This window comes from Salvelinus alpinus, chromosome 2 (genome assembly GCF_045679555.1).
Source record: "Salvelinus alpinus chromosome 2, SLU_Salpinus.1, whole genome shotgun sequence".
NCBI lineage: Eukaryota > Metazoa > Chordata > Actinopteri > Salmoniformes > Salmonidae > Salvelinus > Salvelinus alpinus.
In genome coordinates, this window is record NC_092087.1 from 130017095 (window position 1) to 130031864 (window position 14770).

The 14770-nt window shown below is 46.6% G+C and overlaps 1 protein-coding gene across 2 annotated transcripts in view; it reads right to left on the reverse strand.

Annotated features, from left to right (window-relative positions):
- Positions 1-14332, reverse strand: part of LOC139568791 (protein jagged-1b-like) — a 33844-nt gene extending 19512 nt beyond the window's left edge. For both annotated transcript variants that reach the window (XM_071390877.1, XM_071390876.1), the window contains exons 1-8: positions 14010-14332; positions 13264-13581; positions 7495-7552; positions 5021-5278; positions 4158-4218; positions 2774-2904; positions 2336-2455; positions 302-415 (exon numbers count right to left, since the gene is read on the reverse strand). In XM_071390877.1, coding sequence (XP_071246978.1) covers positions 302-415; positions 2336-2455; positions 2774-2904; positions 4158-4218; positions 5021-5278; positions 7495-7552; positions 13264-13581; positions 14010-14081 — 1132 coding nt within the window. In that variant the 5' untranslated portion in view covers positions 14082-14332. The remainder of the gene's footprint in view (positions 1-301; positions 416-2335; positions 2456-2773; positions 2905-4157; positions 4219-5020; positions 5279-7494; positions 7553-13263; positions 13582-14009) is intronic.
- Between the last annotated feature and the right edge of the window lie 438 nt (positions 14333-14770).

Below are 14770 nucleotides of genomic sequence, written 5' to 3' on the forward strand. Positions count from 1 at the left end.
TTTTCACAAAGGCACTCCACAAATAAAATAGATTTTACACTTGAAATTCTATGTTTAGTGATTTTTATATACAGTACCATACACTAATGAAAATATTGTTCTTTCCCCCCCCTCAAAATACGTTATTTTAATGTTGCCTAAGACCTTCATAAACACAACCAGATAATTATTTTTACGATCGCATATATGAAATATATTTGACTGTTAGAATGGTTCGTCATTGGCACGAACAAGGCCAGTATAATATTGAATTTAAAAGTACCTAAACCTCAGGTATTACATACTATAACGTATTACTTACTGATGCTGCAGGAGGGGCCACTCCAGCCAGGGGCACACTGGCACTCGAAGCCCTGACTGGTCTCCACACAGCTCCCTCCGTTAAAACAGGGCTCCGACAGACAGGCATGCTCCGCTATGGAACCGAGAGACAGAGCAAGAGGTAGATCGAGTGGGTAAAAGGGAGAGGGATGGGAGTGAGAAGGGAGAGAAAGAAAGGGGAGAGAGGTGGAGAACAGATAGAGAGTTAAACTCCTAAACTCTCACACTGCAGGAGGGTGGGGTGGGTTTTCCCCCTCGCTGCTGTCGGTTCCCAGCAGCTTTCTCTGGCCCAGCTAGGCTACAACCAGTGGAGTGGAAAGCCCTTTTGACCTCTCACTAACCAGCTCTGGACCAGACCGCAAGACGAGGAGCGAGAGGGGGAAGGAGAGAGATAGGAAAAGATAAAGAAGAGTGCTGAGTGCAAGAGAAATAAACAGAACAAGAGAAAGAACAACATTTCTCACTGAGAAAAAGACACCAGAAAGAAAGCGAGAGACAGAAAGAGGGAGAGAAAGACAGAGGGTCCGTTCCCCCACTAGGCCGACGTCGTTAGAAAAAACATCCCCTCTCCCATTTCACTCTCACTAGCCCCCCCAGGGCCATAGCCCTATAGCCTTAGCGTTTACTCTAGCCAGCTAGCAGGAAATCGTCTGTCACGGCATGCTGACCCGCCGAGCGAAGCGCCGTGACTTCCACCCAAGCGTAAATCATTGTCCATCCCTTCGCGGGAGGACGAGAGAAGACAGGAGGAAAGAGAATAGCAAACTCAAGTCACGACGGATTCCTCCGCTCAAATCAATTAATGCTCTGCATTCTTTGGCTGGCAGATCGAGGGTAGCGTCCCAAATGGCACCCTATTCTCTATATAATGCACTATGTCCCTGGTCAAAAGTAGTGCACTGAATAGGGTGCCATTTGGGACTCCCACCGAGGGGGGAGGCGAGAGGGAGATGACTGTTGATTGGTGTCAGCGGGCTAGGGGCAGGGGAGGAAGAGAGGGGGATATAGGGAGGGAGAGAAGGAGCACAGGAGGGGGGTTTAATGTTGTTGGTCTGGCTGGGAGAGAAAAAGAAAATGAGAATTCAGGCTTGGCTGGAAGCTGGAATCCCCCTCTTATTTCCCTCGTTCTCTCCCTCCTTCCTCCTCTCTCTCCCTCGCTCTCAAGATGACCGGTGATAGTTTTCAAACCCTCGCTACAAACAGAGTGGCAACTGTCCCAGACAAACAGAGAGCGGGCGTGTTTGACTGCCAACGCCTACAGGGAGCTTTCCCCTCAATTAGCTGAGTCATGCCTCCATTGACCCCCATACAAAACAAGGGCCATCTACTTATCCTAATGATCAAATTCGACCCAAATTCATTGAAACGTCAACTCAAAAAAACAAAGAAAAGAAGACATGTAAAACTCTATGACATCCCTATGATCAAAACTCTAACTTAAACAATTGACACATTTCAACAACTTGAAGATGTGAGGTAACTGTTAGATTTGTTGATGAAGCTGGAATTACAATCCACCCTCACAGAAAGGTTAGCTCCGTTACTGCGTCTCCTTCCGTTCCCGTTTCCCTTGACGATACCTTAATGAGGTCGTCACCTCCTGGCCGGAGTGACGCGGGAGACCGCCCCACGAACGGAACCTCCCTGGATGGGGTTAAGCACGGGGCTGACCCCCCCTAACCCCTGAACCATGACCCCTCGACTTCCCACCCCATGACTCAGATCTCACCGACCATTCTTGAGAAAACAAATACCTTTTCCTCTCTCAATCGTCACCAGAAAATGAAAAAAGTTGAGTGGGAGACAGGAGAGATTCTCCAACGTAGTAGATTAGCTGCGCTTGAGTGTCCAAGACTAATTTCCCTCTGGGACAATAAAGTTAATCTTATCCTATCTTGTTATCTACTCCAATTTCACTCTCATAAGGAATAAACATTGAGTGTAACCAGACCCTAGACACTACAAGCGACGTACATATTTACACACACACGTATGTGTCTGTCAGGTGACTCACCTTTCTCGCAGTTGACACCAGAGTAGCCGTCAGGACAGGCACAGTGGTACTTGTCAGGTCCAGTGTTGCTGCAGGTCCCCATGTTCAGACAGGGTTGGAACGTACCACATGTGTTCAGGTCTGGAAGACAGGGAGGGAAAGTACGAGTGCGTTTATGAGGGCACCAGTTATCAGCTGTATATCTACAGAGCAGAGGGGTATACAACAAAGCAGGATCAATGAGTTAGCAAGCTAACATAGATATATATATATATTTAGGCATCTCTCACACACACACTGTAATTGACTCAACAACCAAAAACATCTAAGTTTAGCTTGAACCAGAAAATCAGTAGGCCTATTTATGGTTGTTATCAAAGTTAGCTGGCCAACTCAATGACCATGCTTTGTAGTATACCTCTCGGGTGTGTATTTGCATGCGTGCATGTGTATGCTTACCTTTGTCGCAGAGCTGGCCGCCAAAGTTTGTGTCACAGAGGCACTGCCACGGTTCCACGCAGCTTCCGTGCACACAGCCCGGGTGAGGGATGCACTTATCACAGTACTCGCCCTGCCAGCCGTACAGACACCTGCAGGGCACACACGCACTCGATAAGTATTCAATGCACGGGACAACCGATCTTAACAAAAATATACATTCGGTGCTCGACACTATCCCGCTTAAACACACACACACACATTGGAACACACACGCGAATGGGTTGGGCCGGGCCAAGGCTGCTCCTTGAGTAAGTAAAAGTGCTTGTCTGGACAGGGCACTAGCAGAGGTAAACTTTTCACTGAGTCATTAGGATAAGAGCGAATCGTATACACCCCCCCCCCCCACACACACACACACAGCTTATCATTCATTCCTGGTATCCATGCCCAGCCCACCTTTGCTTCATGCAATGGATAACTATTCCAGATACGCAATATATACACCTCCTACAGAATACATAATTTGCTACTGAAAGGCTTGAATGAGAGCTGCAAAATCTATCAAAATGGAGGAAATATGAAACCATCAAAAAGTGCCCATTTCACTGCAGCCTCTCGTAAGAATCAGATGTGTGTTTGAGTTCAGAAGAAGCCATAGAAGCGTCTCCAGAATTGCCACAACATGCTAACTTCTCCTACCGCCACTTCCGATTGTTTCTTGGCTGCGAGACTAAAAGGGCTAAATCAAAGCATTGCGCTGAAGGGAGGTGAAAGAGGGCGGGGAAACAGACAGGTGAAAGAAAGAAAATAAATTATTCGAATTTGACAGCGGTCTTCGAGACCAGATTCCACCACCGCCGCCATTAAGCTCTCACCACTCTGGGGGCCCCTGGCAAACGTGTGCAAAGGGGGGGGGGGGGGGGGGGTCGCGATAATCTCCAACCACCCCACAAACTCCCTTCCCAAAACATGCAAAGGTTCAGGCCCTTCACAGCTCTGGATGATGGGAGGGGGATTCATTGGGTTGTGCTTAGTAGGGCATGCAATGTAAAACTTTAAAACAGTCACTGCCTGCTTCAGTCTGTTTCCTTCTGTTTGGTGCCTAACGAACACATCACGATCAAGGGTTGCGAGTTTGATTGCCACGTATATAACGTATACCGTGTTATCTAAGACACTGCCAAAAAATGACTAGGTCTCCATCGAGTCTGATGCCAATCCAAAGTGGGCAGAACGCATGGTATTGGGAATTCCCCCTGCCAACGGTGTTATTTCCATGTGGAACAAGGGTGTTGCTGAGTGACAAGCCGCAGTGAGATTTTGAGTCTGGCTCTTTTCAGGGAGCTTTTTTTACTAACTTAGGTCAGCTGAAAATGGTTGTGTTGGGAAAGGGTGTGCTTACTTGCAATCTCCGGGCAATGTACAGGAACCATGTTCAGTGCTGCAGCCTTGCCTGCAAATAGCTGAGAGAGATAGAAAGAGAATGAGGGAGGAAGTAAAGGAGAAAGCGAGAGAAAGAATGTCAAGTGTTGTGATGGTGAGAGTCAGCAAGAAATTCACAGGGGGGGGGGGGGGAAAGTAAGAGTGACAAGAGAGAAAAAAACAGGAAGAGTCAGCATGATGATGTCAGACAGCTCCCCCTCCCCCATCTCATCTCCAAACTCGTGGGAATGTCCTAAGCTCCAACCGGGGCAGTAATCCTACGAAATCCAAGACTTATCCCGGAGCCCTGCCATCGCTCCCCGCTAGGATACTAAGGCCTAGGGGGTGCGCTGGTGTGTAGCAAACAGCCCAAATTCCAAACGGCAACGCTAACTATTTGTAAAAGCCTGCCGGGCCAGCCGTGGCCAAAATCTGCTGCGTTAAGACAATATGCCCTCGTGTCAATGGGTGAAGAAGCCAGCTTGACCCCACCCCTAAATTATATAATTTAGCCTAGTGTTCATTCGCTCTCTCTGGTCGGTTTCACCTCAACGCAATTGCTGTCAATTGCGGGCCATTGTTACTTTCAATAGTTTTGGACTTGCCATAAATGACAGCTTGCTAACAAAAGTCGCTAAAGCACAAGTTGCCCTTAAAGGCCCACTGTTATTTATATCATTTGATTTATATATTCCAATTGATTGTTGATGAATGTCACTTGATGAACGCCTTTTGAGCTTTGTTCAAATGTCTAGCCTCATGGGAAAAAATAACTTCTTTAGCTCGACTTCACGTTGCTGTAAAATTACAGACAACTACTTTGGTTAAATCCCTCCCTCTTACCAGTGTTGCATTCTGGTCCAGACCACCCTTCGAGGCAGGTCTTGTTGCCGTTGTGGTCGCAGTTGTAGTGGCCAAAAAAGTCGTTGCGCGGACGGCAGAACTTGTTGCAGCCGAAACCATAGTAGTGCTCGTCGCAGCTGACCCGGATCTGGTACTCGAACTGGCCCACCGGCCCGTTGTGCTTCAGGCTCTGCCACTGGCGGCTGGGGTTGATCATGCCCGACTGAACAGCCTTCTCGATCGTCTCGCCTCCCACGCCTGATGGGGGGAAATGGATTGCCGAGAGAGAGAGAGAGGAGTCAGAGGGACTGGTAGGAAACACATGGGCATAAGGTGGAGGCAAAGACAAATGCAGTCATACAATACATACACAGAAGTCAACACATGATGTGAATGCCCATTCAGTGAGACCAAGCGTCTTGCTTTGGGTCATTTTAATGCCACTTCTCGGTCTTTACTAGTACAGGGTCTCCAAATATCAGTGGGTAAATGCCCAAATATGAATTGCCATCCAAGTCTACGGCTACCAACAGACATAAGAGGTGATGCCCCCTTCTGTCCCTGCCCACCCGTGCACCCAAACAAACTCGACTTCGCAGGGGTCAGCCCTCGAGGGAAAGAGGACGGCATCCCTACCATGCCAGCGCTGCCATGTCACTATGTTAGGGCAGTCACGGCCTCCTAATCCCATTTTCCATGAAGAAGTCCTCTGGTAGTCAAGAAATACAGAAAGGCAGTAATGCAAACGACGCATTTTTTAATTTTTTTTATTACTGTCCAAAACAGTCTGCCCACGTAAATTCTGTTCAGCCTCTGCGAGCTTTGACAAGGGGGCGCGAAAATGAACAAAAACTTAGTCGAGTTTGTTTACTCTTTTCTTGGAGGGAAAGCTGCTTTGTTACGGCAGTGCTAGTTGTAGTGGTGGTAGTAGTAATATTCCATGCCGTTCTAGAACCCTGAGCGCCAATGTGGTATTTCGCCAGTGGAGTGCAAAGTGTGGTCGGGGTGAGGTGACGCCCTCTCACTACCTGAGGCCCGGAATAGTTTGACGGCGAGGGGGTTGTGGTTTGGCAAAATGAACAAAATTAACCCAGGGTCCTCGAACCATTTTTTTTTTTTTTAAAGACCTGGAAGCAAACTGTGACCCACCATATCAAACAGGAAAGTCCTGGGACGGTTGACGGTGGGAGAAATAGCCAACCTCAAGAAATTGTACTGTCCTGGTGATTTGACCAAACATTTAAACCTCTCAGTTCTGTGGTGAATACCGCTCGGGGCAACGAGTCGGCACCGACATGATAGTTACCTCGGTAACTTGTAATTTAAGCTTATGTAAGCACAATTTAGAGATGCTAACTCTAGACTAAGGTTAGCCGTAGCAGTGTATCTGGATAGCATTAGCAGCACAACTGTGATAGGCTTTAAATGAGTCTGCTTATTGGAGGCTAACTGGCCACGTGCCCAGAGCACTTAGCATGTTGACGCTAAGTGAGACGGTCAATATTTGGCCTGTCCTCGTTTGGCCCTCTTCCTTGGCAGACGTTTTCATTGATCTAGCTGGCTTGTTGTGTGTGCTTGTCGGCGGGAGGGCAATCGAAAAAATAAAGTCTTCAACCTCACACTAACCTTTTTGCATTTGGGCTTTATTGGCCCGAATGCGATGATTAGTTTCATGCTCGGTGTAGACTTGGCTGTGGTGGAACTACTGCCCTGCCCTCCTTCTGGGCCAAAGCACACCTGGACAGGGGTCAGCGTACCCTGGGGCCGATTTAACACTGGAACTATAATGGTTCCCTGAGGATTGCCAAATGCAACACACAGCCTTAACTCCCACTGACTGCCTAACGGTCGGGCTGAAAACAAACAACGCTCAAATCTGTAGTGTGATCTCTCTCCATCTCCTCCTCACTAGTCTATACTACCGTCACTGTTTTCTGAATGAGAGTATTGTGTAAAATGACAGTTGAGCGCTATATCGATGGTAGGGGAGTACGAGAGCCAGAGGGAACGACTCAAGGTTCTTTATGCTTGATAGTTTTCTACCCAATGTTGGTCAGTAATGCCAACCAATGGCTTTTCAAATGGGGGAGGGGGGGGTGAATGTGAGTATCATAAAGGCCAGTGTGTGAGTGTGTACCCCACACACACAGAATGGTGGCATGACCATGGCCTGCACCTGCCATCAGCCTTTAAATACATTTTTATAAGCACAAGTAAAATTTCCCTGCCCCCCACCCCCCAAATGTCCCTTACCAAGAAATTAAGCCCCCCACCCAACACACACACACACACCTCTGTCCCTTTACACAAGTGACTGCTTTACAGGTTCCTTATTTTTGTCCTGGGATCACCACTTCCAGGTCACGGGTTTATGTTGCTTTTGTAATGTGAAACCGAATGGAATTAATATATATATATATATATATATATATATATATATGAGTAGTAACATAATGGTGGGGGATAATACTCACTGCCCGTAGAAGAGTCGTTGTTGAAGTCCAAGGCCTCCACGATCAACGTATAGGACCTCTGGAGAGAGAGAGAACATTGATAAGACAGAGAGAGGTGCCAGGTAAAATAAGTCACAGCTGCGTTAGTCCTTTCACCCCTGGCTGATAAAGGTTTCCTTTTAGGTTCCTTTCTGCATAGTTCCTGCTAACAGACTTGTCTAGAGGCTACTTCTTATTTAGCCTACTGTTTGAATGGACATAACATATTGGCAGAAATCTAAAGAATTGGGGAAGAGAAAGTCCCATCTGAGGAAATAACAGTTCTTAGATCTGGTATAACATTAATGCAGCGTGTACCTTGATCAATAAAACAAAACATTTATTTATAGGCACACATTCACAGGGAATAGCGTAAATACAGCCAAACGCCTTCCCATTCGCGAGCGCACACACACACACACACACCAGAGAGCCGCAAGCGAGTGGGTATGGTGGCGTTTAACGCCGTGTCTGTCCATTGGCCGTTCTCCATGTGTTGCAGATTAGAGAGAGCGCGGCTACCCCCCCCGAGGCGCCAGCAGCCCTCTGATCTAGGCGGGCTAAGCCACTCTCCCTTCCAGAAACCCACCCCAAAGCTAACCCACTGCTTTCTCCTCCCCGGATAGAGAGAGATCAAGGGTGGCGATAGAGCAAACCGCTGGCATTGTTTAAAAACCATCCTGGGTTCCTTTGCTATATTTTCCCCTTCCAGTGCTCTGTGAGTAGTTGTGTGCGGAGCGACTTGAGGGCGCTGTAATAGGTAGAATAGAATGGTTTTGAGGTAGTGGGTTTGCATCTCTGCTGTGTGTGTGTGTGTGTGTGTGTAAAAAGCCATTTCAGTGTGTGTATACTTGTGTGTGCGTCATGGGGACGGGGGTCCATTATTTCGGCACCTCTTTGAAACTCTGTCTCTCTTAAGGCCCCCATCGCTCTCACCGGTATCGGATAACAGACAGCGGAGAGCCGTGGAGGGCTGGGCTGAGGGGGAAGTGTGTGTGCCAAGAGTGTGTGTATGCGGGCCTTCATTCATTTGAGACTGTTGTGTACAGGATCATGAGTTACCATCTGGGTGCATCATATATCGGTTTGTGTGCACGCTAATAAGTGTACGTGCGTGCCTGAATGCAAGTGTGTGTGGGTCCATACTTGGCTCCAGTCAGAGGGCCTCTCTCCACTCGCGACACTCACTTGCCAACATTCACATGAGCACTCCTTGTAGCACTTGTCAATGAAGCACCAAAAATATGAGAGGGGAGGCAAAGAGTGTGTGGTGGTGGAAACGGGGGGTGATGAGGGGGTTGGGGTGGTCGGGGCAGACAGCACTCGCTCGTTCTTTCCCTTGGAGGCATGCCCGGCCTCTTGTGTGGGGCTTACGGCCTTGCCACTTTGTCCCATTTAAACAAACACGACGCTCGTTCGCTGGCACACATAGCCCTGCACAGCCTAGCAGCTAGCTACATTGTTCCATTGAATCACCGATCGTTATCTTATATGGATGTCAGTCTAATTACTGGTTATTACTCCCAGGGAATCCAGATGATGTCAAGATTTGGGGGAAACCACACGGCAGCTCCAACTGTGTGCGCAGCCATTTTGCATATCACGATTCGTGATGATAACCATTGAAAATGGAGAGACAAGCTAAACAGTGAAGCCAACTCAACTTTCTTGTACTACCCAAAGCTTGGGAATTTCACTTGGCTAGCTTCACAATTTAAAAAAAATCACTGTCCTTAAATAAACTCCAGTCAAAACGGTTCTTTCCTCACAAATATCAAAGAAAAATAATTTCAAAACATTTCCCCCTCCCAAACCCATTCGGTTAGTACATGCCACCGTTCGACTGTGCCAAAGTAATGTTTACCAAAACGGTAAATAGCAGCCAGGTAAGAAAGCAAAGCACACCATCCCTTCTTTCCCCCAGACTAGTGGTGCCTCTCCCACTTTCTCCCCTACGTCACTCCCTCCTTCCTGCAATACGATTGAGTATTTTTGGATCGGTGCCCAACTACATGTTTCGTACCCAGTTTTGGTTGAGGACAGAGGCACGGCCGGGCGCTTTCGTTAGGCTGAGATAAGTGTGGGAAAAAGCAAGTGAAATGAGCAGACAAGCCTGGGCATGTCCAGGAAGGGAGTAGGCAGGGTGAGTAAGTGCCTGTGTTGTGCAGAGCAGTAGGAGCAAGGCTCACGCTATGGTGGCCTGATTGGCCTCTACCTATAAAGGGAAACTGATAAGGCTATTATTTTGGGGGGGAAGAAAGGATAAAATCATCGTTGCCCACATTGAACGAAACCACAATTGTGGATTTTTTTAAATCATGCTTTTTCCACCACCGGAAGCCCTTTATCAAAAGGTCAACTGATATGGGGCCAGTTTCACAGACACAGATTAAGCCTAGTCCTGGACTATAAACACATTTAATGGAAATCCTGCAGTGCAATCTTTTTGTTGGTCCAGGACTAGTCTTAAGTCGATGTCTAGGAAACCAGCCAATAGTGTTTTGACATTTACAAGCTTTCAATGCTTCTCGAACATAAAATGTCCAGTATGTGTGTCGGGTCAAAATGTCCAGTTTGACATAAACACCAAAATTAAACGTCTACCTGGACGTGTTGTGCTGAAGATACAAGCAGGCCGTTCGGATTACCCCTCACCTCATAAGTCACTGTGTGCTTTTCAGCTTTGTACTGTCGGACCTCTCCCTCTTTATTAGGCATTCCCCCTGCCTCTCCTGAACACACACACACTAGGCCAGATGCAAGGTAGATGAGGCTTTTATGACAGTAAGGGAGACGGAGAGAGGGATGGAGAGAAACAGAAAAAGAGATGGGGAAACAGAGGCAGACAGATGGATTGGAGAGAGAAAAGAGAACGAGAGATGAGCGAGACTAATAGAATAATCCTTGCTGAGAAGTGAGAGTGAAGAAAAAAATACAAATGAACAGAGAAAAAAAATCCTAGCATCAATGTTGTCACTCTGGCTGAACTCCAGCCCGCTGTTTGACCGTGGGTGGTGGCGGGGGTCTATCCCCACTGGCCTCTATCCTTCTCTAGGCTTTGGCTCTGGGGGCTGCTGGCTGGTGGAATAATAGGCCTACCGGCATTACGCGAGTAAGGCAACCGATGGGCCATAGGGGCCGAACTTCAAAAATAATGGCAACTTCAGCACAACGGTTTAGTCAGGGAGCCGCCGAACGAACCGCGGCACTGCTGAGTCTACTGCTGCATCCTGTTGCTTACCCCCAGCCACATTATTCCCATCCTGGCCTCCCATTATCTCCCATAATCCTCGCTGCCAGCCCGAGGCTATTGTTCAGCCCCCCCCTCCTGTTAATATAAGCTGTCACTGCTTCTGTCTGGCTAGGGCCGTCAAGCCAGGGGCCGAGAGAGAGGAGAGTAGAGAGCTCCTCTCTCCAAGCTCTAAAAAGAATGAGAGGAGAACAGTGGCCTGTGTCACATGTGAGAGTTCAAAAAGGAGAGGGGGAAAATAGGGGGAATGAAAGTTCAACAACCGCAAGTAAGATGTTGTTGGCGATACTTTTGGCCATGGCAAGAGGCTGCCATTTGAGGGCCCAATAAACAGACTGACGCACAGAGTGAGGTTGTCTTGGTTCGCCCGTGCCAATTTGGGGTCGGGGTTGTGGACGTATAAAACAGACCCAGGGCCACTCTAGCCTAGCCCAAAACGTCTAGCCAAGCCTGGGGTGTATTTTTCACTAGGAACTAACAGAAGCAAACGGACCAAAGTGGGGAGGGACGTACCTAAAGTCATTCAACGAGAAACTAATTTTTGTTGCAAAATGTTTTCCGTGGTTAAATGTTTTTCTATGGTGTGCACTAATGAATACGCCCCTGCTTCTTCGAAGTAAGGGGACGGTGACTGCTTCATTTAACACACCAGTTACTATAGGGTGGCGGGGTTAAAAAGATGGAATGTCTTGGGACCAGTCAAGCGCAACCGCCCAGGTTGACAAAGGGCGGTGGGGGAACAAGAGGCCTTTATACTGCCTGTGTTATAAGGTCAGGGGCGAGGGTACACGCCCAGACCTTTGTGACTTAGGCAATGTCGACTGCCCCTATACAGTAGTGGCATCGTGTCCTAAACGCTGGCTGACGGTTCAGTTGATGAAATATTTGGGAATATTCCATACTCAGGAATCTCAAGTGTCCACACCTGTGCTAAACAGAACAAAATGTTGGCATAGTTCCAAAAGCCCCCTATTTCTAGGAATATCCTCTTGACAATCGACCTAGAATTAAAACATGTTTTTATCCAGATCATGATTCTATATGAAAATCAATATAAATCCAACATAGCCCTTCCACAATGGAGAACACTAAGTAAAGGGTTTGGAGAGGGAAAAAAAAGCTGTCTCCATCAACCATGCCCCCCTTGCAGATGCTCTCCTCCCTCTCTTGCTCCCAGTTCCATTTCTCCCAGTGGGAGGCCTCGTTACCTAGCAACTCCCTCAAACATCCAATCACTTCATCCCATTGATGACCTGGCACCTCTTCATTGAATGCTGATGAGGCACAAATTTACAATTCATACAAAACAGGGGTTATTGTATGACCACAAATTTAAGTGCGAAGAAAGAAAAAAAAGAGCCAATTCCCCCATTCAATATTTCATTAAGTTTTCCCCTGAGCTTGTCTTTGTTGTATTTCTGGGCGAACAATCTTGAGCAATTAACCACGTTTCCAAATTGCTAGGTAGAAATTGGATGGAAAAGAAAATATGCAATAGGACAATGGCTTTTTAGCTAGGTCTTTTCATAGTGATATTGGAGCATGTCTAGAAAACCATTTGGGGGCCACATCATTGTGTCCAAAACATATTTTGATGCTGCCAGGGCAACTTATCTGCATTGAAATATCATCCGTCCACTTTGGTTGTCATGTTCTTAGGTCAACTACAGCCTAATCCTTGAAAATAATTGCTGTGTACAACTAGCCTACCTCATTCAAGAGTTTTCCTCTCAATTCTCAAAAACGACAGTATAACCTCACAGAGCCACAGGAAAAAAATGAGCTCAAAACATGGATGGCTTCATGTCATGAAAATTGTGGCATGGTAAAAAAGAAAACGTACACGAGAACAGTCAACCTGAGGAATGTGTATAGTTAAGTGAGTGTATAGTTAAGTGAGTGAAGTCTCTGCTTCCTGGGAGCGCATTGTGTGTAAAGGCTGTGGCTAGATAACCCAGCGGTTTTATTGCCTATTCTTGCACAAGCCATTGTTTGAGGCTCGGCTAATGGTCGCGCTCTTTAGGAAAAGACAGTGGGGGAATGAATCCCGTTTAGGCAGCGCGTCACCGGTAGAATGATGCGACGCTACAGCTCTTCGTAAACGATTAAACCTCTTTGGAATTGCCCATTTTGGTTTAACATTTCAGCCTATTCCCAATAACTATCGCATGAACACTAGTGATGAGTATTCAGACAGCGCAACGCTTATGGATGAACTCACTTTATTCTCTGCCAATAATATACTGTTTTTGTAAGAATAAGGTTACCCCCTAAAAAAACGTTACCGTGTCTTGTGGCCCATTAACTCGCCTGCCTCACATGACATGTTGACATTGACATATCCAAAAGTTACTTAATTTGCCCATCGTTTTTGTATTCATGTCTATTAATCTAAATTGCACTTTGCTGAGACAAAATATTTGAGGGTGCAAGTTCTCAGCAAACTCGCGCGCCCGAGAGGGAGAACGTGTTACATAAACATAACGACACAATCAACTCACCGGCCAAGCGAAGCTGAAAGGTAACACAATCCTCGACTTGTCACTCCTCGACTTGTCACTCCTCACGTTCCGCAAAGAAAAAGTATTCCCTCCGACCACGCGTGTTGAAGCCGTCCCGAAACTGCATGGGCCCGCCGACGAGACCTTCAACTGGTACTCCTTTAGACACACTTTAAAATAGGTATCACACTCGTCCCTCGTGCATTTGCGATCTGCGGCATTCCGAGATCCATCGCAGCACACGCCAGTCTGCAGTTCGCCATTCACGTTCTGCATCGACACAATTTGCAATTCGAAGTGTCCTGAAGCCACAGCCACCTGTTTTGGGGAAAAAAAATGTGCAACATTACTTGATTTGAATGCGTCTTGCCTTTTGATACCTTAATTTCAAACTGTCAATCAACATGCATGGAAGCTTGAATATTTCCAACTGTAGAAGTAACGTTAGCTAACAGCTAAATAGGACGTAGATAGCTGCAACAAATCTTACCCAAGCTAAAGTAGGTAGATAAAATGTTTGTTAACAAACTAATATCGACATTAGCTAAGTGTGTGATTTGTAGTTACTAACTTGCAACAAACTATTGCAAAGAAACCCTCACTGTTATTTTACAGAGGCACGCTCACGTTTAGTGCATCCTCCTCTACCCACAACCAGTTTTTGAAAATGTGCATGTTGAAAACTGTCAAATTAGAGCAATACTGTATGGACAAAAGGTTAGAAATAGGCTTGAATGTTCACGTACCTTCATCCACATGCATTGCAAGAAGACATGAATAGAAAAAGCAGCACAGCTTGAACTCGGTCTCAAAATCATGCCTTCTGTTTGATAGTGCCGTTTGCTGCGAAACTAAAAGTCCGGCCGACCTACGGCTCTATATACTTCTCCGATTTGAACATGCACGAGTGGAGAACAACACCTTTTGAAAAGAGCATAGGTTTCCAATGCAAAATGACCTGCCCCCTTGTCTCACTCTTTTGTCCTTCCGACTATTGTTCTTTTTCTTCATATATTTCTGATCGCCTCTGATACAACAATACCCACGAGCTAAGAAAGCGCCGTCTGTGTCCGAATGACTGTGCCAGACTTTACAGCAAGTTCAGGGGAAGAGGGGGCGGGGGCAAACCAAGTCGCTGTTTAATATTCATAAGTAGGAGAGGCCCTGAGATCGAAGCCACACCCAATGTTGAATATGCGTCTGTCCTGCATCGTGTGTTTACTCCACAATCAACTGTGCAAGTGCCATCATACATCATACTTTCAAATAAGTCCATAGAGCACACAGAAAAGTACTTAGTATTTGGTTCATAATTATACATTGAGATTAAGCCTTGTGCAGTGGGCTTATTGATCTTGTGTTGTGTAAACCGATCTGGTGGTAATGAGCAAGATAGTTATTTATTCTGCTTTTATTGGTCAACATTTACATATTCTAATGGGGCTACTAAACCTGACCAAGATGATACAATGATGTGAAAACCCCTTGATATCTCTGACAAGTACAT